At 48.2% G+C, this 22,184-nt stretch overlaps 2 protein-coding genes across 9 annotated transcripts in view; one reads left to right on the top strand and one right to left on the bottom strand.

The window, feature by feature from the left end:
* The first annotated feature begins 888 nt into the window (after positions 1–888).
* The window catches only part of LOC104012320 (E3 ubiquitin-protein ligase RNF113A), a 29,448-nt gene continuing 8,152 nt past the window's right edge, over positions 889–22,184 (top strand). The window contains exons 1-12 of one of the 5 annotated variants that reach the window (XM_087770057.1): positions 889–1,021; positions 1,383–1,459; positions 1,575–1,679; positions 3,079–3,186; positions 3,466–3,575; positions 3,780–3,886; positions 4,468–4,557; positions 5,425–5,518; positions 6,165–6,271; positions 6,787–7,059; positions 15,980–16,138; positions 21,327–21,451. In XM_087770057.1, coding sequence (XP_087626183.1) covers positions 922–1,021; positions 1,383–1,459; positions 1,575–1,679; positions 3,079–3,186; positions 3,466–3,575; positions 3,780–3,886; positions 4,468–4,557; positions 5,425–5,518; positions 6,165–6,271; positions 6,787–6,875 — 987 coding nt within the window. In that variant the 5' untranslated portion in view covers positions 889–921 and the 3' untranslated portion in view covers positions 6,876–7,059; positions 15,980–16,138; positions 21,327–21,451. Of the gene's footprint in view, positions 1,022–1,382; positions 1,460–1,574; positions 1,680–3,078; positions 3,187–3,465; positions 3,576–3,779; positions 3,887–4,467; positions 4,558–5,424; positions 5,519–6,164; positions 6,272–6,786; positions 7,060–13,694; positions 13,824–14,582; positions 14,642–15,979; positions 17,995–21,326; positions 21,452–22,184 lie in introns of those variants that run through there. The other 4 variants (XM_087770059.1, XM_087770058.1, XM_087770055.1 and 1 more) reach the window with 4 other exon arrangements.
* Positions 8,056–22,078, bottom strand: STRADA (STE20 related adaptor alpha). Of its 4 annotated transcripts, XM_087770050.1 has the most exons (13): positions 21,719–22,078; positions 21,457–21,517; positions 20,065–20,122; positions 18,002–18,030; positions 14,306–14,408; positions 13,664–13,785; positions 13,426–13,534; positions 13,182–13,305; positions 12,121–12,292; positions 11,342–11,446; positions 10,936–11,177; positions 10,220–10,262; positions 8,056–9,527 (listed from the first exon to the last, which is right to left on the bottom strand). In XM_087770050.1, the coding sequence occupies exons 1-13, from the start codon at positions 21,847–21,849 to the stop codon at positions 9,375–9,377; spliced, it is 1,452 nt and encodes a 483-aa protein (XP_087626176.1). In that variant the 5' UTR covers positions 21,850–22,078; the 3' UTR covers positions 8,056–9,374. The 4 variants fall into 4 exon arrangements, with proteins under 4 accessions (XP_087626176.1, XP_087626175.1, XP_087626174.1 ...); XM_087770049.1 differs by lacking the exon at positions 21,719–22,078 and having other exon boundaries at positions 21,433–21,516; XM_087770052.1 differs by lacking the exon at positions 21,719–22,078 and having other exon boundaries at positions 9,385–10,040; positions 21,433–21,517.

Genomic DNA, 22,184 nt, shown 5'->3' with positions numbered 1-22,184 from the left:
GTCCTTCCTGCGGCCTCTGCAAGAAGCGCTGCAGGTCCACTCCCCGTGCGTGCACAGGCACGTGCATGCACACCCGTGTACGTATGCAGGCATACGCACACACAGAGCCATAGAATCGTTTGGGTGGGAAAAGACCTTTAAGATCATCAAGTCCAACCGTTAACCCAGCACTGCCAAGGCCACCACTAAACCATGTCCCTAAGCACCACATCTACACGGCTTTTAAACACCTCCAGGGATGGGGACTCAACCCCTGCCCTGGGCAGCCTGTGCCAGGGCCTGACAGCCCTTTCGGGGAAGAAGTTTTTCCTAATACCCAACCTAACCCTGCCCTAGGCCGCTTCCTCGTGTCCTGCCTCTTGTTATGGGCAGGCGCATACATGCACATACATGCACATACATGCACATGCCCACATGCGTGCATGCCCACATGCGTACGTACACACCCACGCATGCACGCACACGAGCACATGCTCACGCGCTCTCACACGCGTGCACGCTCATGCACACGCGGGCGATGCCGGGGCGGCGCGGCCTGTGCAGGGGCTGGGGTCCGCCGGCCTGCGCCCACCCCGGGGTGTGCCCGGGTGGGGGTGCCGGGGCTCAGCTCCTTTTCCCGTTGCCATGGCGACGCGGAGGCCCTAGCAGCCCGCCAGGCCCGGAGGAGACGGAGGGGGAACGGGGATGGGGACGGGGACGGGGGGGGGCCCTCCCGGGACCCCCGGGACGCCGCTCCCTCCCCCCGCCGGCAGGGGGCGCCCTCCCGCGGCGGCGCCGCTCTCCCGGGGCCACGCCCCTCCGCTCCGGTGCTCGCCTCTCTTTCCCCCCCCCCAGTCCTCCTCGTCTGCAGGGGGCGCTGCGCCGCGAGAGGCCGCCTCCTGCGCCGCTCTAGCCGCCGACGGCAGCGGTCGGCGGCGCAAGATGGCGGAGGAGGGCTCTGTTTGCAGCTTCGTTTTCAAGAAGCGGGGCCTGGCGGCGGGCAGGGGCCGGCGCAAGCGGCCCAGCAGCGACCAGGAGCAGGGTGAGGGATTGGCGGGGGCTCGCGGAGGGCCCCGGGAGGGCGCTCGGAGCCGGGCCGTTACGATACGCTGGGGAGGCGAAGGAGGGCCTGGTGCCACCCTGGAGCGCAGCCCCCACACGGAGGGGCCTCCCTGCCCTCCCGAGCCGCACTGATGTCCGTGTGGTGGAGGGAGTGAGGGGCTCCTCCCCGGCTGTGCCATCGCCCTCGGGGGTTCCGCCGGCCTCCCGCACCTTCTCGTGGGCGTCTCCAGCCCGCGGGAGGGGGGAGGCTGCCAGCAGAGCCTGCACTTGGGCTGGGGTCCTGCACTTGGGCTGGGGTCCTGCCGCCGGGCGTGCCCTTACCCCTGGGCTTTACCTCTCAGAGAGCAGCGGTGAAGAGGGCAGCACGGTGGTGCGGAAGGAGCGGCGGCGGGAGACCCCCAACCCCATGATCCAGAAGGTAAGGGGGCTACAGCAGGGCACTGCTCCATCCGAGGTGCATCTGCGGTGGCCTGCTAATCTCAAGCTAGATGCAGTCTTGGCGCCTTCATACCTGCTGTCTTCTTGCCCCTCAGACCAGGAGATGCATGAAGGAGAAGCCCGCATACGCGCTGAGCAGCAGTGATGATGAGGATCCATCAAAGGAGATCGGAGTCACTTACAAATCGACAAGGTCGGCGGTAAGGACTGGGCAAGAATGTGGTTCTGGGGTGTGAGCTCAGGTGGGACTGGCAGACCCTGCCCTTGACAGAGAGAATTTGCCTCTGCAAATGTGGGATCAGCCATTCCTTCTTTTTTATCTATAGATGCACCTCCCTGTCTCTTCCCTCTTAATAGACAAGTGCCTTGTGCTAGGTTTGTTCTCCTGATACCCCCTGTATCCTCAGGAGGCCATTTAAGGTTGGCTTTTCCCTCTTAGAGTTGGGAATTAAAACCCCAAGATGCCACTGGACTTGCCCAACATGACACAAAATTTTCAGGAGAGGGAGCACTTGAATCAGCTTTGCCCTCCTGTTGGGTTCGTGCTTTCAGTTTTAGACCATCTTCCTCCACAAAGAATTCAGGGTGACTTAGAAGGTGCTCCCGTCTTTATCCTTGTGACTAGCGATGGGGTAAGAGGTCATTGTTTTTCTTGGGATTGATGGGTGGGGTGTCCTGGGTGTCCTGTTAACATCTGGAGTGGAGAGAAATCAGCTGCAAAGGTTTGGGCACAGCTCAAATTGCTCTTCCCACTGGATTTTCTCTTAACTCTCCTCTTGATCCAGTGAAGTTTTGCCCATCAGTATGAGCCTGGGCAGGATATAAGTAGGATTAAAAGCAGGTATCAACACATGTTCTCTTCAGACCTATTTCCTTCTTGTCTGTGCCTCTGTATATGATTGGAATAATGCCTAACTGTCCCCAGTCAAAGCTTCAGGGTCAGATCGAGGTCTCCTTGTCACATTAGAGGTTAATATGAATATAACCTCGTGCTGTAATTATTTACCACTTTGGCTGCTGCCAAGGGGGGCAGCATATTGTTAGCCCTGCTTGCTGTAGGAGAATGGGAAGGGAGCAGGAGGAGATGACAGCTCCAGAAGCTTTTGGCACATAAGTTGGATTTGGTTTTAATTGAGGTTGGCTGTAATTATTCTTTGGTTTCTGTGCAGCTGTTCCTGAAGATCTGATAAAACCTAGGAATAGGTTTCTGTTTAGTCCATTAAAGAGGAATCCAAACCAGACCCCTGTGTTAAAACTGAATGTAAGCCACCCACAACTGGATTAAAAGTTCAGACCTAACATCCTGTGTGTAGGCAGGATGGTCTCATGATTGAAGTGTTGGACATGGGAGACCCGAGTTCAGCTTCCAGCTAAGCCGAGGCTGAGTGTGAAGGAGTAAAGTAAAGACAAGTGTTCCCTGCAAGTGCTAGGCTGGATCCAGCCCATGGGGGATTTTCCTTGGCAGGTGCTAAGGGAAGGAAGGCAAAGCAGGCCATGGCCAGTACTTGCTCTGTGACCAACCCTCCAGGTAGCCTGGGAGCTCTCTGTCTTGTACTGGTTTTCTCTTCACTGTTGTCACAAGTTCTTCTTGCTTTTCAGAAACCTGTTGGCCCAGAAGACATGGGAGCCACAGCAGTGTATGAACTGGACACGGAGAAGGAGAAAGATGCCCAGGCCATCTTCGAGCGCAGCCAGAAAATCCAGGAGGTGAGTCAGCCTTGCTCTGTAAGAGCTAGTGCTCTACAGCAGGAGTACATGTGCTTCACTCATCCCCTTCTGCACACCAAGAAGAGTGTCTCTTCCTCCCTGGAAATTTGAGAAGCCAAGAGTGTAACCCCTGCAAATAAGGGAATTTTCTGGCTTTATTGGCATCTTGATGGTAAGGAAGGCAGGGCTGGGAAGGGAGACTGGTGTCGGAGTGGTGAAAGCTAATCTGTGTCTTGAAGTTTTCCTGATCCTTAATCGCCTTTCTTTTTGCTTTCCTAGGAGCTGAGAGGAAAGGAAGATGATAAAATTTACCGTGGTATTAACAACTACCAGAAGTATGTGAAGCCCAAGGACACATCAATGGGAAATGCCTCTTCAGGAATGGTCAGGTAGGTCGGGATGAGCCTCAGAGGACTGGGACCACAGAGGAGCTCAGGCACCATCCCCAAAGGCACCTGTTTGGGGCTTGAACTTTGCTGTTACTGCCAGCTTCTTTCTGTCTAACGAGTCCGGTGTCTGGTTCTGACCAGGCCCCCAGGGGCCTTCTCCACTGCAGCTGCGCAGCCGGCCTGAGCCTTCTCCCACCCTTTCAGAAAAGGACCCATCCGTGCTCCAGAGCACTTGCGGGCCACGGTGCGATGGGACTACCAGCCCGACATCTGCAAGGACTACAAAGAAACTGGGTTCTGCGGTTTTGGAGGTGAGTGGATCTTGCCTGCAGCTGAAAATGTGCTGTGCCAGATCTGCAAAGGGATTCAGTCCAGCTTATGATCCCGTGTTTGTGGCACTAAGATGTGCGCTTACTGATTTACAGGCACTCGTTTGCAGAGCTGGTGTGTGATGCTGTTGCAAAGTTGGTTTATCTAACGTTCTTGTCATTTGTGTCGGCCCTTCTGAAAGCTGATGGCCTCTAATCAGTGGTTGTAAGAGTCCTGGGCAGGGCACCTGGGGTGTTCCAGTGGCCCACGTTCCCACAGGTATTCTGGCCGCTGAGGCCATGTGAGGGATGGGATTTCCTGTTCCTTATCCCACTTCCGTGTGTGTAAATGCTGGAACTGTCGCTGTGGCACCCAGAGCGTGATCCTCACGGCCTGTCAACCCTGAGAGGGATCCTGTGCCTGCTCCAGCAGCTTGGTGCTGTCCTGGAGCACAGGCGTGTGGGGAGGCAATCAGGTTTCACCTTCCGCTGGGCAAAGCTTAAGCTGCCCCTGAATGAGGTGTCCCTTTAACACTCTACCTGCACAGCCTAGCTGTTAATTCCTCTTTCTTTGTGCTGCTTAGATAGCTGCAAATTCCTCCACGACCGCTCGGATTACAAGCACGGCTGGCAGATTGAACGGGAACTGGATGAAGGCCGATACGGAGTCAATGGTACGGCACCACCCCTCTGCTCTCCCTCTCTCTAAGCTGATGGTGGATGAGGCTACCAGGTCCTGCCTTCTCTCATGCCCTAGAGTGTGACTTAGGGATATTGGATCACTAAGAACAAAATGGGTCCTTTGCTGTCTCAAACTGGTCATGGGTTGAATTAATATTGGACAGAAAGGACTCTTTCTTCCAAAGCTGTGGAACTCCCTGCTGCAGGGTAACCCTAGGGCCAGTAACCACTGACAGTGCTGAGCAAATCTGCTGCTTTCAGATAACCACCAACTGCCACCAGAGGGAATGATTTCCTCTCTGTTGCACTGCTGTTGTATGGGTCCCAGCAGCGAGCCGTGTGGAGCTGGGGAGATGTGACCAGCTCCTGCCCCCCAGATGCCCCGGAGGTGTGCTGCTTTCATGCTACGTCACAGCATTATTTCTCACTCACAGTGTCCGTCGCTGCGGCCCAAGGCTCATGAGTGTTGCTCCTGAAGCACTGTGCAGCTGGGGGGAAGAGGGTGTTCTCTGTTCAGTTGGAGCCAAAGAGTTTGGTGGCAGCTGGTTTGGAAGAAAATCTGAAAAATAGGAGGGGGCTGGAGGCTATGTCTCTTTATAGCAGTGAGTGGGCGAGGTAGGAAAGAATTTGCTCTTGTGAGATGAGCAACAAGCATGCTGGCTCATTAGACCTAATTATATCTCAGTCCCACATGTGTTACTGACATCAGCACCACCCAGATGCCAGAGTTCTATTGTTTCCGACAGAGCTGGAATCCCACCTGCTGTGCTCTCTCCATATTTAATGTTTCATGTCCCATGCATGGGCTGGGCTGGCCGCCTCTGCTCTTGCTCCAGTCTGGTTAACTTTCTCTCCTGCAGATGAGGAAAACTATGAGGTGAGCAGCGATGAGGAGGATATGCCTTTCAAATGCTTCATCTGCAGAAGTTCCTTCAAGAACCCCGTGGTCACCAAGTAAGCGGTTGTTTGGGCATGAGGAGCCAAGTGTCTGCTGTCGATCCAGTTCACAAGTCATTCACTGTCGAGGCAAATACAAACGCTGCCCACAGGCTGGTGGGTGGAACCTGCCTGGCTGCCGTGGCTTTCTGGTGGGTGGGGAAATCCTCTGATAACCAGGGAGTCTCATAACTGCAGCTGGAGCATCTCCTTGGAAGGGATCTCCAGCCTTTGCTGTCCCAGCACCTTTTCGATTTCCACAAATGCTGCCTCATTACATCATCTTCCCCCTTAACCTTGAGATTTTGTTTTCATGCCTCGTTCCTCCTGGACACTGAATGGCACGCTGCATTCTGTAGGCAGAGACACAAGCATGGGGAAGCCAAGAGCTTGCCAAAGCTGAGGAGCAGGCTGGGGGCAGCCAGCCCTCTCCCACGCTGCTGGCTGTCTTGCTGGGTACCTGGTGTCTGGAAGAGCTCACTGGTGGCTCTGTGCCATCCCTCCGTGTCAGCGAAGCAATGCTGAAACACCTTCCATGGGGACAGTGCTGCAGAGGAAGCTCTGCACGCAGCTCATTTTTGCATCCCCCAGGGACCAGTAGTCAGTAATTTCTAACTCCTGGACACAGGGATTGTGACTTGCAGTGGTGTCTGTGTCTCTACAGGTGTAGGCACTACTTCTGTGAAGGTTGTGCCCTCCAGCACTATCGCAAATCCCAGCGCTGCTACGTCTGTGACAAGCAAACCAATGGAGTCTTCAACCCAGCAAAAGGTAACGGGCACCCGTGGGAGAGGGCTTTCAGTGGCAGCATCTGGAGCAGCAGAGGCACCAGCTCCTGAGGTGTCTTCTGGGTGTTGGGCCTGCCCCGAAGCTGGAGCTTGCAGCTCTTGGCTGCCAGCAGAGCTCTCTTTAGTGCCAGGAGACGCTAAATCACGGCCTGGGTGGCTCCGTAGGTGCAAAATGAGCATCTGCGCTTGCCCGGATGGGGAGCTTGGGGAGCATGGCTTCTGGTGAGGGGAGGGGGACATGCTGCGGAGCGGAGGCAGCGGCTGGGCTGATGACAGTCGGCAGGTCAGTGACGCACCAGTGGACTCTGACTGTAACGTCCGATGCCCTGGACTCAGCGAATGGCGGTAGCTCCCAGCTGAGCCTTTGCGTAGGCAAGTGGTTTTCGGTAGCTGCCCTGGTTCTTGCGGAGATGGGTGTTTACAGGACCCGGGCACCTGGCTTTGGTGTGGGACAGCCCCTGCACCTGAAGTCTCATCCTACCTATTCCTGTTTTTCAGAGCTCATGGCAAAACTGGAAAAACACAAAGGGGAGGAAGAGGAGGAGGAAGACCAGCAGCATTCAGACCATGGAGAGGATCCACAATAGCAGAGCACCCTGTTTTGTATCTAGCTGAATAAAGCTTTCATGGGGGGAAAGAAAAAAGCTCGCAGCAGTTGCCTTGGGGCCAGCAGCTGTAGCCAGTGCTTGTGTATCCAACCAGCAGCTACTAAGTGTCCTGGCTGTGCCAGACTCCTTGTTTGCTGCCCTGTGAAGGCACAAGACAGAACAGGTAAGGTCAGACTCGGGAGCTGTGGCTGAGTAGAGCTGTCTGCTACCGCCATGCTGCCAGCAGGGCCCCGAAGAGTTGCCTCCAAGTGCAGCAGGGCACCTGGGGAAGGAGGGGTTGAAGACTACACTCAGTTACTTCATAACTTCTTTTTTGACAAAGGTGCTGCTGTTTCACTCCTAACTTTGCGCTGATCCTGCTCGCTTTCTGCTGCTGTGTAAGCATAAAACTATCATCTCTAAGTTAAATTAAGTCCATAATCTTTGAGCACGTAGCAAGCTGAAAGCATGGAAGCAGATGAGAAATATTAGCTTGCATCAAGTTCATCCTTCACCCTAAAAATGCTAACTCGTGGGAAAGCCGGCTGGAGTGCTGCAGTTATTTGTGATTTACTATAGCTCAGTGTATTCCCTCCCGTCTTTCTGCCTGCCTCTTGGTTCCTAGGAGAATTCGAGAGAGGCTTAGAACTTCAGGGGGCAATACAGCTCCTGAATCATCCCTCTTCTGTGATGAAACCCATCTCCTCCAAAGCATCGCTAACTCGGTGCCAAAGGTTTTATGCTGAGCAGTACTGTGCTTTTTCTTCCTCTAAGTACCAGCGATTCAGTCCCTGTCCAGGCTTGTGGGAGAGGGATAAGGATTTTTGCAAGCTGCAGCCTTCATAACAAGCTAGGATATTAAGATCTACTTACTATAATAAAATTAAATCAGGAGCCAAACCTGATCCTAGGGAGGGAGTAGAAGGGGCCTGTCCTCTCTCGTGTAGCCTGCTCTTACAAACGCCCCTGCTGTGGGAGAATGCATTCTCCTGAAACTTTCAGAAAAGAGCAAGAGCAGTTGCTTTAGTTGAAATATGTTTTTGAAACACGAAGTCAGTTGCAGCTAACTGTGGTGAGCTGTATGAAAGTAAGGAAATGAGAAGAATAAGCATGCGCAGCCAGCCGATGTCATCATTTGTGAGCCACTCCATCATCTTGCAGAAACAGCAGACAAAAAAAAAAAACTTCAGAAATATTTTATTTGTTTTGGCAAAAAACTAGAGTAACAAACTTCTTCTGGGTTCAAGTACAGTTTATAAACACAAGAAGGACCTGTTGCCAGCACCACTACTCCCACAACCACACCTACAGGACTGGATTCTCAGTGCTTCATTGAAGAGTAGAAAGACCTCCAGCACCCATGGTCCTTGGAAAGGTCAAACTAAAAGCCTTAAATACACCTCCAAAAACTAAATACCATGGAACAGGGCGGGGGAGCTGCCACAGCAGCAGGTCAGAGTCACACAGCCATGAATCACGGGAGAAGCAAGCTTTTGCCTGTCATTCAGTCAGGGAAGGCAGAACAGCAATGGTAATGGAAGGCTTACGATCAATTCTGTACGTGATGTCCAAAGAGGAGTTGTGACCAAGAGGATTTAGCGTGAAAGTCAAGTTTTCCTCTGTGCCAGGGTAAAAATCACTGAGAACAAGCTGGTCGGAGTGTTACATGCTGTGAAACCAGCCCAGCTAACAGCAGGCTCAACTCGATGTGCTGTGGGGATAAAAAAGCTGGTAGATTGCCCAGGCGGACGCACTCGCTTTGGTGAGCCAGGCAGCCACGGGAAGAGAGGCTGGGATGCCCTGTCTGACCTGGAGCTCGGGGTGCTCAGCATCGAGTGAGCAGTCTCTTCAAAAGCTCTCTCCAGAACTGGAAGAGAAGAATCCAGTGCTGCACAGGAATGCCCGACGCAGCGAGTGTGCCTGGAATGGAATCGGGTTGTCTTCACTCTCCCGTTTTCCATCACAAAGCAGTGACGGGACTTAAGAACATAATCCCTTTTTTCCCCACCCTCAGAAGTTACCCTGGGACAACACTGTAACAGTAATCTGACTAGCTCTAAGAGAATGCCCAAAACTAAGCTGCCTGCCTCCCCTTAACTCTAAGGCACCCTTAAAAGAGAAAGAACCACAGAGGGTAGGGACACACAGCCTTCAACTGTGATACGTCAAAACCAGTGATTTTTAGAAGAAACACATAAATAGAGACTGAACAGACTCACTCAACCCCTTTGAGTGATCTACCAGTGCTCAGCTGCAAGAACCGGGGCTCTGGGCGCTGCACCATCTGGAATACTCCACAGCTCCTTGGGGTTGATCCTTTTCCAGCTCAGGTCTGTCCATTTGTTTCCAGGCTACTTCCTAAGTAAACAGGCAGTTGAAATTCCTTCCCAAGGACCTGTAAACTCTTCTATGTGTAACATTCATCACCTGTTATGAACAGGACCAATAAATTACAATGTCCAGAAAGCTCTGCCAGAACCAGGTATAGTCCCTGTTTTTCTAGAATTCCCAGTCATCCACATCCAGCTGCTCCAGGTTTGATACCAGCCCAAAAATGCCACTGGGATCCTGGGGCCGCGTTCCTTCAAAATTGGTGATTGGGGTGACGGGGCGCAGAAGTTCAGGGAGTGCTTCAGAAGCACGGCGCTTGATCTGCACAGAAAGGAGAGAACTCGGCTGCTGAAACGCTTCCCCACGCTCGCGCATCACAGTCAAGCAGCAACAATGCATGGTTATAGGCAGAAAGTAAGAACACGGCATCATCCTCCCGCCTGGACCGAGAGACGTGCAGGGCTTTCACACTGCATCTTGTAATGAGAAAGTGCTTTGCATGCAGCCTTTTCAGCAGCACTTGGGTGCTGTGGTCCTGATGCTCCCCTCGGTGAAGCACCACCCTAACCCTCAGCTCAGAGCAAGCCAGGCAAATCATTTCAGGGGGAGGAAAGCCTCTGCCTCTTCCCACGCCGGGGCTGGAGCTCACCAGCCTGCCACACAGCTGTAAGCAACGCACAGGTCACCTCAGCTTGGTCTCATTAAGGACCAGGTTAGGACTGCCTTGCCCCAGTACTCAATGGCCTGTGGGTGAAAAACTGTTTTGGCATACAGGACAGGATTTACATCCTCTGTTTAGGTAAGGAAGAGATGCTCTGAGAACAGTCCATCCACCTGCGAGGACAACGCGAGGATCACCAAGCTACACAACAACTAGTCACCAACCTAACTTAATCCTTTCAGATCACAGAAAATTCAGCAACTCGACATTCCCACCCCCAGGTTCAGTGACACAGCAAGACAACTACAGAAAAGCCACTGTTCTTTATCTGCAGATTAAATGAGTTCCTTACCTGCTTGAAAAAGGGATGATTAAGCAGAGTGCCTGCGCTTGGCCTGTAGAAGGGAGTTAGAATAAAGTAAGCACACAAGAAAATGCATCAGTGTTTAAAGGCAGGTAGTGGAGAAGAAAGAAAAGACCAGGGTCCTTCCTGCCTCTCATTTCTCAGCTATAGGCTATCTCCCTTTTGAACCAGTAGCACTGTTTGTTACATTCACGTGATGTTTTATGCAAGCAGTTCAACCTTCTGTGCAAGTCACCTACTTGCACACCCCAACATTTGGTGAAGGGAAAGTTTCTGACCAGCGCGGTACACTAGAGAAGTTTGTCATGGCTAAAGATAACCTTGCGCCCACTATAGAGGAAAATACAGTTCTTGACCGCTTCCCATCGTTATTCTCTGCTGGCTGCACAGCAGACATTCACAGTGATGGGAACTGGGTAAACAGTGTCTCACAGAAATTCAAGTTGTTCAGTTTATTTTCCTGACGTGTAGCACCACTCTGCCCCCCAAAGAAGGCTGCAGAGTAATTCCACAGGCTCTCTTATAAAAAGTGCTTCAAGTGTTAACACTAACACTGCTCTTGTTTTACATACTTCGACTGCTCTTCTCAATGTCACTCCACTACGCCTTTGGAAAGAAAACTTTGAAAAACCTCTGCTGGCTCTCGGTTTAATCTGCCCTAGAATAGCGCAGGTCTGCGAAGAGCAGCTTTCACCCAGCTTTACCTGAAATCGGGGTTCCGCTGGAGGCACTGCTCTACAAAGTTATGGAAGTAGGTGGAGAAGGTCCGAAGATAAGGGTGCAGGGTTGGCTCTCCATTGGCCGCTCTCACGTTGCTAATAGCCATGCTCTCCCCCATCCCGTAGTTAGCGCTCGAGTGGGAGGTTTTCATAGTCAGCTCATCAGCAGGAATCGTGGTGGTGTCTAGCAGGCAGGGAACAGTTCCATTCAGCTTCTCCAAGAGCATCTGGAAGAGAAGGAGCATAAGCAACATCACACAGAGAAAGACTAGACAGTTAAGATTTCTCATTCAGGTAGGCACAGCACCTTTCTGTGCTCACATCTCAGTGCAGCAAAGCAGTTCCATGTGCCAGGATGAAGGGTGAGAAAGGAACATCTTTTAAACCTTACCTGAGTAGAAGGCATGTCTTTAAATGGTACGTGTCCGTTTGCCAGCTCGCAGGCTGTTATCCCTATGCTGTAAATGTCAGATTTTGCATCATAACCCTGGAGATTCTAGATGAAAAGGAAAAGAAAAATTAGCCTTGCGAACTTAGGTGTGACTGCATGGGGAATACCCACGATTCGATATGCAGGACAGCAAGCCCTAATGATTAGAGCAGAAATAGTACAACCCACATATAGGGTGGTTTATTGCGGTGGTGGGTTTTTTGTTTGTTTAAACACACAGTTAAGGGCAACATTTATTTAACTGAAATCAGCTAGCTAGTAGGGATGGCATCCACCTTAGGGTAACTGGCATCTAATGTAACACTTCACTAATGGGAGAATCTGTAGAGGTACCTACAAGAAAACTATTTAGTCAAATAGATCAGATCAAATTCTACTCTCCCACCCTGCACCCACCCCAAATCCGTTTCCTCTAGCCTCTCCCCTTCCCTTTCCTTGCATTCGCGCGCCTTCCTCTGGAAGGAAAGAAAAGACAATGTTTTAACATGGGCTTCTCAGCAGTTGCCCCTTTTGACAGGAATACAGGCTTCCCCTTGCTAGGGGTCATTGGTTTTAAGGTAAAAAGGGTAGGAAAAAAGGATAGAGCTCATCAGGAGAAAAAGGAATCCTGTGGCTTTTGTCGTGTCCCCGCCCACCCCCCGAACATGCCATAAGAACTCAGAAAATTATACAGAGGTACCATATATCACTAAAAACTAGCAGGTTTTCTTTAAACGCACCTGCTGTAAGACTTCTGGACTGAGCCAAGGCAGGACTTTGATGCTGTATTTGGGAAAGTCATGAACAACTTTGAGGCGCTGCCCATGGTTGATCATACTGAGGTTACTTCGCAGGCCAGAGAGGTACACCTTCCCGTCTACAGAGATCAGGATATGGCTGGCTTTAACACTCCTGAAAAAAAAGCAGAAATAGTCAGGTTCTCTGGCCTCAAAGGAGTTATGTTCCTTACAGCCTTCCCAGGAAGGCTTCACGTGGAGGGGCACTGCAAAGAATTTAAGGCAGGCATAGGTAAGCTGAATTTCTTTTACAGTACATACAATAAAAGTAGTAACCACTAATAACCTAGAACTTTCAGCATTTGAAATTCACTCTCGCAACAGAAGGATATATCAGAGAAGAGGAAAAATATGCTAAGGGATGGAGACAGTGATTTAGAAAGAGATTAAGAGAAGCTGTAGTACTAAGGAGAAATTCATCCTTAGTGAGCACCTATGGAAAGGATAAAAGCCTACTCGACCAGACAGCTCAATGCGCAGGGCAATACTTGATGACTTGAGACTCCTAATGATCATCCTGAATGCTGTGCAAAACCACTTCTACAAACATTAACAGGACTCTCTTCACCTGCTTTGCAGGTTCCCAAAGAATGTTTCTGTGGCAAGGAGAAAGGCAGGACTAAAGGTTATGGACCCAGGACCTTCAACAGTAACTGGGTCAATCCCCCACCACCACCACTGTCAGTCTCAATTTGGAGACTATCAACAGCATCTGAACAGAGCCTTAACAAGTCAGCTTGTCAACGTGAGCTGCAGTTGTGATTTTAGATAGAGTGGTCTTTGGGATAAGTTTGTTCCACAGCGACACCTTCACGCAGTTTAGAAAGATCGATGATATAATTTCCCACGAGTATCAAACTGGCTTGCTCTAACAGCACAGTAATACAAAACTTGACAACGCGTTCCGCCTCTCCTGAGCTATCCACTCCGCTCTAATGAGGAGTACTGTTCCTGAGAACTTCCAACAGAAGGAAAATGGATTGCGTTTTTTTTTTTTTAAATACCTATGTACATAGCCCATATGGTGGATGTAGTCAAGTGCTTTCAATACGCCTTGGAGGATATACGCAATAGCCAGTTCGCTCATCCCATCCATAAAATGAGTACAGATTAAATCTTTTGCAGAACCTAAAAAGAAAGAAAACACCTCTTAATTGGTCAGTAAAAAAAACCCCAAGGATACTTCACCTCTTAAATTTCATTTCACAGAATATGACAGTCAGACAAAGGTACTCCCTCTGCACCTACCATAGGCCATGAAAGACGTCACTACCCATAGCTCATTGTCAGCTATGAAAGTTGCTTTGTATGGCACGATGTTAGGGTGGTTGAAGAGCTTGGAAACATGAAGTTCCCCCTAAAATAAAAAAAGATATTTTGATTCAATTTAGTAAATGCAGAAATATGAATACAGTAGTGATAAGCACTGCTCTTGCTGTCTGTCCTCTCCTAAACTTGCATTATGGCCTAAGTGGATTCACGTTACCTGCAAGAATGTGACCATTTCATTTGTGCAGGCCTCCAAGTTCACTCTTCTGACTGTGACATACTCTCCTGTGGGTTTATACCTGGCCAGGTTCACAACCATCAAGTCTTCAAAGCCTCTGCCTGAAAGAAAAGGCATTAAAGCTTCAGCACTGTTTCTGGAACCACGCACGTCAGGAGAACTCCTCCAGTCCTTGACTCTTAAATAATCTTTACACTCATTTACTGAAACTATTTTTGGCTTTGTGAAAAAGACTAATCGTTCATCAGATGCCACCTTCCTTGGCACATATCCCATCGAGAGAAATCCTCCTAGCCAGTAATACTATCCTGTCTTTCAAGTTCAGAACCAAGGTAGAAATAAAATGATTTTTCACAGCCCCACCAAGGACAGGGACAGGTTTCAGGCTGCTTCTGCTGACTGTGTACTTCACTCAGTATCGCTAACCCACCACATACCTCTTCCAGTTGAAAGCTTTTAGGATTGGCATCTCATTTTTTATTAAAGTGATTTTTAAGATCAAAGAGGACAGGCATCTAATGTCAAAAATAAGCAATCAATCAAGAAAAGGCCAACAAATCTGCAGGAGTTATTTTCTTTGCAAAGCAGACTTCCGATCCTCCAGCCCACTAGTAGTATTACCTATGATAGTGAGCAACTCATAACAGCTGCTGTCTGGTAGGAAGTTGCTCATGGTGTCCCTTTTAGGGGAAGAAGCTATCGACTCGGAGCTCGCCTCATTTGTCTGGGGGGGGAAAATAAAGTCAGGTCAAAAGAAATAAAGATCACATGCTACAAAAGTCATCTGCTCCTTCTATTATCATACACCTCAAAATAATAAGACAGTACTCAATATAGAAGAGAGAATGTAATTGCTGTTAAAATAATTTTAAATAGTTATTCATCAATTGAAATCCAGGAGATGCCTCACTTCAGAAGATCCAGATATCTGTGTTTCAGAACATGTAACCGTAACAGGTAGGTTCTTAATTACTATAAGCTAGAATTTCTTTAGGAATATTTGGATAAAGCCAATTACTATTCCCCAGGACAGCTTAAGCACTGCTTTATAGTAACTACCTTTCTCCCATTAATTCTTGCCCGAGCAAAGGCCAAAGGAAAGCTTGTTTATGGCACTTCTCTGCGCTGTGACAGTCAGCATTCCTGTCTGATGCTGGGGCTTCTGGTTTTCAGCTGCTCATCTGTGATAAGACCAGCGCAGCTGAAGCTGCTTAGCTGAATGGCAGCAGTGATGAACCAACTTAGCTCAAGATATGAAGATCAGACACACATGAAAAGAGAAGCTCCAAATGAAAGCAAAAACTTAACTGCAAAGCATTAGTGCTCACATAAAAAAGAAAAGAAAAGAAAAAGACCCCACACCACACGGGGAAGCAGCACGCCCAAGCCTGTCAGCTTTTCTTCACTACATCTGACATAAAGCTATCTGCTTTATTTACATACACATAAATCTTTCCAAGCAGGATTTTGCACAAGACAAACTTCAATGTTCTGGCAAGTTCCATTATACCTTCCAACTCCCTCAAATTTCCAAAGTCACAAGGACAGCATCCTAATGGCGAACCAAATTTATTTGGTGTCTAAGATCAGATTTAGTTATCTCAAATTTCCAGCATATTAACTCCTCCTGACATTTGGAACTCCAGCTCATTTTTTCCACCTCATTCTTCATCAACTACAAATGCCCTTTATCAGACCTTTACTCATGGTACCTGAAGCGGAAGAGGCTTGTGCGCTTTCCTAGAGTGACAGCAAATACTCTTTTTTTCCTCACTGAAAGATGGAAACAACACAGTAACAGCTGAAAAACAAGGAACCTGCTGTTCTACACTCAGTCCCGGGTAAACGTAGTGCAATGAGCACAGATGTGAATTTGCTGTAAATCATCCTTGGGTCCCTCAGTATACTTTGGGAGTAAACTAACAGTCGTGCTTCCCAAGTTCCACCTTTTCAACTGACTTTGAACAGCACACATTTTACCTCTAAAAATTTTTACCTCTAAAAATTTACCTCTAAAAATTTTACCTTTAAAATAGGTAGTTTTCAGTTAAGGGAAAAGGCAAAACTTAAGATTTGTGAACAGGTCAAACAACTCTAGCACAGCAACTCACTCCTGTTTCAGGATAGCTAACCCCCGAGATCTCAGCAGTCCCAAATCCTTTATTCCAGTCGTAACACTACACAGTGCTGTTCCTTGGCTCCGAATAAGCAGCAACTTTCCATTCACATTTCAAACTTCTGTTAAAGATGCCTGTCAATTCTGATCTCAACTGTATCATTCGTTACTTCTTCCAGCAATTTCACACAGTCCTGTCAACAGCAAGATTGCCAGGAGAGACACACAGGCAGATGGAAACCTCTGAAGCAGAAAGGCACCACCAAGGAAATGAAAGCAGGAGGCTCTGATAAGCAGCGTTATGGAGCAATGACAGCTGGTGAAACACTGAGCAATATGTAAGTGGTTTGCTTTATTAAAGTCCACTCCAGATATAGCATAAGCCAACAAAATAGATGCAAAAAAATTAAATAAATTTAATCTTATTAATGGTGTAGGCTGTTTCAACAGTGATGGAAAAATACCGTAAATTCCCTTTTTAAAAGTCTTCCAGTACATCAGAGGTATTCGCTCACCTCTCTCCATGTTAGCAGCGACCAATAACAGAGTTAATGCAAAAGGAGCTCTACCAGAAATTTATCACCATCATACAAGAGGTTTTTTTAAAAAAAAAAAAAAGTTAAACTGAAATGTCATTTATGAAATACTGCAAAAAAGCTCCTCAGTGGTTTCACACAGGACAACTTTTGGTGTATGGTCAAAAGCAAAAGCAGCTGCAAAATGAAGTCACATGTGACTAGCTTTATGGCATGACATTCATTAAGAGCTAGCTTTCCAGCTTGTTGATCCGATTTTAATTTGAGATACGTTTAAGGAAATTAATCTTTGAGAGGCAACTCCTGTTATAAATGCCATAAGAAAATCAGTTCTGGGATGCTAGCAAGGATCTGCATTTGCCAAATGATGTTTATCTGAATTAGGAAGAGGGAATGTCGTTTTTGTTCTGCTGCCTTCACCTCCTCATTCCCTCGCTCACTTTCAGCCTGAGCAACAAAAATTTTCCTCCCATCCCTCTCCCCAAATTATTTACCTTTTTCTATCGCCCTGCTGGAAAAAGTAAGCTTTTATTTAAGATGTAAAAATCAAAATAAGAGTCAGCAATACCACTGCAGAGGTGACCAAACCCCAAGTGAATACTTTAACAAAAACAAAACGGATGCTAATCTCAATTTGCCTCCAGTCCAGCATATGTGTAACACTCAGCAATTTAAAAAAAGTTGTGGATTTACTTGATTTTATACGAAACATTCAATATACATCTCATATTTTCAGCTTTGTTTGTGCCAGTAAATTACAGACACTGGCACAAAAATCAATTATAAGCAGCTTGAACTGACACAGTTACAATCAAATCACACTTAATTCATGTTTGTAATTAGCTTAAACTAGAGCAACACCTGCACACAGAAACGCTTCAATATGGTGTGGGTAGGTGGGAAATCATTTAGACAAACGTATTGTATGGTAAGTTGTGTTATTCTACAAGCATTGTTCATTATGAACCAGATCGTGTGCAATCGGGGCCTGCAGAACAAAAAGCATCGAGGTAAAGTTTTCACCTGCCATTTTGGCTGTATGTTTTTGAACAGACATTCCATGTCTGCAAGTAATTTTAGTTCTTAAGAGGCAAAGCTCTCCAAGCATGCACAGAATTGGCTCTGAAGACAACCAGACAACAGGAGGTAAAGTTACCTCAAATGGAAAATTGAATGATGTTTGGTTTTGATGTTTGAGCCTCTGTTGTGGCTGCTCTACAGGGGAGAGAAAGGAAATCGGAACCAATGTGTTCAGAAGGGAACACTGGTTTTGAATGGCCAACATAAAATTTTTTGGGCCTAGTTTTCAGAAGTCCCATAAACTAACCTCTTCCTTTTATTCTAAAAGAGAGTTACAAGAGATTAGCATCTCTGAAGAGTCAGATCTAAATCATCTCAAACAGGAGACCCAGGGGGGCTGGGGGGAGTGGGGATGATGACACAAATACGAATCCAAAAGATTAAGTTTGAAGTTTTGACTTGTCACATATGGTTTGAAAACCACACACCAAAATCTCCACTCCAGGGTGAAACCTATTTCCACACTTGTAGAGCTAAATATAGAGATGAAGTATATAAGTAAGATAAAAAGAAAAAATCAAACTTCCACAAGGAATAATCTCCATGCAATGAACCACAGCACCACAGCCTGCAAAAGTCACTTACTTTTCTCCGAGAGTCACCCGGAGGCTGCTCTGGAGTAAAGAAATTAATTGTTCACCATGTTGTGTTCAACAGATACCCATTAAAAATATAGTTGGAAAACTGAATAAATAACCCTGCATGATACTTTTTGATACCAAATACATACAATTTTTTTTAGACAAAGACATTTAATTTACACATAAGGTTGCAGCACTAAAAATAATCAACTGTAGTACAAGTATGGGAATTAGAGAGATTCAAATAGTGCTACTGTTAATATATTCAGGATAAACGTAAGGTGACAATTTTTTTTATTATACCTCTAAACACTCAAAAATGACATGTCTACTTTGCTTAAATACAGAAGAAACTATCTAAAGTCTATTTAAAGTAGTGAAAATTCTTCTACTCCACCTGGAAGCTCAAGATCTAGACATCTTCCCTACGCTCTGAGCACCTTCTATGTCACTGATCCAGAATTCTGCATCCTAGTGGGCCATTTTGCTCGTTATGCATAGAGCAGAAGCGAAACCAATCAGCTCTCCTGCAGGCACACCGGGGAGCTATCATCAGAGTTTCAAAATCATCAGATTTTGTAGATCATCAGATCAAGCAGATCATCTTGAGTGCCATTACACGGCACATGCGGGACAACTGGGGGATCAGGCTCAGCCAGCATGGGTTTATGAAAGGGAGATCCTGCTTCACTGACCTGGTCTCCTTCTATGACAAGGTGACCTGCTTAGTGGATGAGGGGAAGGCTGTGGATGCTGTCTACTTGGACTTTAGTAAGGCCTTTGACACCGTCTCCCACAGCATTCTCCTGGAGAAGCTGAGGGGATTGAATGCACCCTCAGTTAAGTTTGCAGACAACACCAAGTTGGGTGGAAGTGTCGATCTGCTGGAGGGTAGGAAGGCCCTACAGAGGGACCTGGCCAGGCTGGATGCTTGGGCCGGGGCCAACTGTATGAGATTCAACAAGGCTCAGTGCCGGGTCCTGCACTTGGGTCACAACAACCCCAGGCAACGCTACAGGCTGGGGGAGAAGTAGCTGGAGAGCTGCCTGGGGGAAAAGGACCTGGGGGTGTTGTTTGACAGCCGCCTGAACATGAGCCAGCAGTGTGCTCAGGTGGCCAAGAGGGCCAATGGCATCCTGGCTTGTATCAGGAATAGCGTGGCCAGCAGGAGCAGGGAGGTGATAGTGCTCCTGTATTCAGCACTGGTGAGGCCGCACCTCAAGTACTGCATTCAGTTTTGGCCCCTCACTACAAGAAGGACATTGAGGTGCTGGAGCGTGTCCAAAGAAGGGCAACGAAGTTGGTGAAGGGTCTGGAGCACAAGGCTGGGGAGGAGCAGCTGGGGGAACTGGGGTTGTTTAGTCTGGAGAAGAGGAGGCCAAGAGGAGCCCTCATTGCTCTCTACAACTACCTGAAAGGAAGTTGTGGCGATGCAGGGGTCGGTCTCTTCTCCCCAGTAACAAGCGACAGGACAAGAGGAAACGGCCTCAAGCTGCGCCAGGGCAGGGTTAGGTTTGACATTAGGAAAAACTTCTTCACCGAAAGGGCTGTCAGGCCCTGGCCCAGGCTGCCCAGGGAAGTGGTTGAGTCCCCATCCCTGGAGGTATTTAAAAGACGGGTGGACGTGGTGCTTAAGGACACGGTTTAGTGGTGGCCTTGGCAGTGATAGGTTAACAGTTGGACTCTATGATCTTAAGGGTCTTTTCCAACCTTAACGATTCTATGATTCCAAAATGCATTTTTGCTCAGAAAGTTATAATTAACCTTCCCAAATCCCAAATCCATCTTTTGCATAGGAAAAAAGTGATTATGCTAAGAAATACAGAATGCAGGGCCTGAAAATAGTACTGTCACCAACATGAAATTGATTTCCAAATAACTTGCTAGATCTTGGACACTCCATATTAACTTTATAGGGTTAGCCAGCTTGAATAACCAGATCTGGTGCTACAACCAGATTTATTCATCTCTTTTACTGTTAAGATACATATTTACAACCAAATTAATAGACCTTGGGGCTAAAATAAAATATTTCTAACAACGTCATCGAATGAGAGGAAAACTTACCTCCAAACAGTTCAAACTCTCTTAAGCCCTCAACAATGAACTTCTCAGACACCCACCGCTGAAAGAAAAAAAAAATATCCCCCAGATAATTAGTTATTCCATCTAGAGACAAGTTTCTTTTCCCTCTCCCCCACAAAAAACATAAGAGAATCATAACACTTCAAGGATTCTACTGTGGTCTGAAACTGATTAGCTGCAACATCAGAGTTACCTCCTTACTTTGGACAAGGATATTCTCTTCTTGTGCCACTACGATGGCATGCACCCAGCAACCACACAGGTGCTACTGCTTCTCCTGACCAGCAGGCATTTGCCATAAAGTTAACATAATTTTAGATCATTCAAACAAGAACCTTTATACATGCACATACAGCAAAAATAATAAGCATGCTATAACCCCCTTAAACAGGCAAATAAAAGTTGTTTGTTTGGGTATAATAGGTGTAAAAAAAGCTTGAACTATTTACAATGCAGTGAAGTCTTAGAGAACTTATATATTTTGGCTACATATCTATTGACTGAATGCAAAATTAGAACATAAATATTTCAGAGCTGTTGCTCTCTTCCAGAATTCATGCTTAAAATTCACAGCAAGCATTAGGTTGTACAGAGAAATATTTCTACCATGCTATTCAACTCTGTGATTCAAGAAAAAATATATATACGTGCACACATAACACATGATAGAATATGCAATTTTAGGCTTGCAGAGTGTTGTTTATTTAATGCTAACTTCATGATCAATCACAAACACTCCCACATTAGAATTTGTCTACTTGGTAAAATAACTGAAAAAATAGCTTATGTCGTTTAGGGCAAGGGAAGCCAGTCCGAGAAAGCACCAACGAGTCTTCAGGCGACAATGACTTAAAACTCGTATATAACAATACCATTTTAAGGCGTTAAAAGTGGTTTTCTCGCATGAAACTTCCTCACTTAAAAATGTAGACTTAAACAAGGCTGTGGTACTTAGCTTTCCAAGCTAAGCTAAGTTTAGGGGGGGAAAAAAAACCAAACCACAAACAGAAACCGTCAGTGGTGCGACACAGGTGAAGCAGTGACTTCTTAAAGAAATAATCAGCATTACCCCACTTTTTCTTAATTACAATGCTCATTACAAACCCCTTGCACCGCACACAAAGGAGATACAGGTGTGCAAGCAATAAATACTTCAGCACAGATTTCTTTCTTTGTTTTAACTAGCACCTAGCTTGCACATCGATGCCCTGCCGATAATTAGCACGTTTTAATGTGACTTTAAGGTGCTTTCCAGGAGGCCGGCCCCGCCGCGGCTGCTCCGCACAAGCGCAAGGCAGGCTCTACCGACAGGCCGGCGTCTGAGGGAACTGGAAGGTGTTCAACACTCACCCTAATCCGTTCGGGTTTACTTACAAGAAAAGACATGGAATCCGCGTTTGCGTTACCACACGCAGCTCGTGAAAGGACGGGCAACCTGCAGGCACAAGAGCGGGTCACCCCCTCCCGCCTCGCCCCGGGCCCGAGCGCCGGGCAGCGCTCACCCCAGGCCCGGCAACCCCAGGCCGGGAGGACCCCACCGGAGCACGGCAGGCCCCGGCAGGCCCCGCGCCGGCCCCGACCTCCCCCCGGGCCCCGCGGCCCCTCACCCGCTCCTCAGGCTGCGGCCGCCGCTTACCGGCAGGAGACGCTGCGCGTGTGACGCCAGCACGCCGCCACGTGATGCGGGCGCTCGCAGGCCGCGGCGCGTGCGTGACGTCGTCTCCAAAGTTCCCGCGCGTTGGAGGCAGGGGAAGCAGCCGGCGCCATCTTGGCTCCCTCCCAAAGCGGCCGAGGCTTGGCCGCCGCGGCCCGCTCCTCGGGCACGGGGGGACGCGCCCTGCCCGCCCGCGGTGCTGCTCCGCTCCCCTCCTCGACCTCAGGGGGCAAATCCTCCGTCTCCACCCGCCCCAGCCCTCACGAGGGGAGGGACGCCCTCTCCCCCAGCAACCACCGCCCTCACGGGGAGCAGCTCCCGGTGGAGAAGAACCCCTTCCACCAGCAGTGCAGCAGGGAACGCCAGCTGCTCCGCGTTTAAAACCTACGCTAACACCTACCCAGGACAAACGAGGCTTCGAGATTCTACTAGATGAAAGGAACACGGA

Source organism: Nipponia nippon, unplaced genomic scaffold, assembly GCF_047370975.1.
Source record: "Nipponia nippon isolate SJK-2023a ecotype South Korea unplaced genomic scaffold, ASM4737097v1 scaffold_32, whole genome shotgun sequence".
NCBI classification, from domain to species: Eukaryota; Metazoa; Chordata; class Aves; order Pelecaniformes; family Threskiornithidae; genus Nipponia; species Nipponia nippon.
This window is presented reverse-complemented; position numbering and strand designations above follow the sequence as displayed.

Excerpts from the sequence above, each read along its gene's own strand:
- STRADA (XM_087770050.1), bottom strand. The coding sequence starts at position 21,849 with ATGGCGCCGGCTGCTTCCCCTGCCTCCAACGCGCGGGAACTTTGGAGA. Across the intron at positions 14,409-18,001 it reads CGGGTGACTCTCGGAGAAAA|ACAAATGAGGCGAGCTCCGA; the intron begins GTAAGTGACTTT and ends TTCCCCCCCCAG. Across the intron at positions 13,306-13,425 it reads GACGTCTTTCATGGCCTATG|GTTCTGCAAAAGATTTAATC; the intron begins GTAGGTGCAGAG and ends CTTTCTTTTTAG.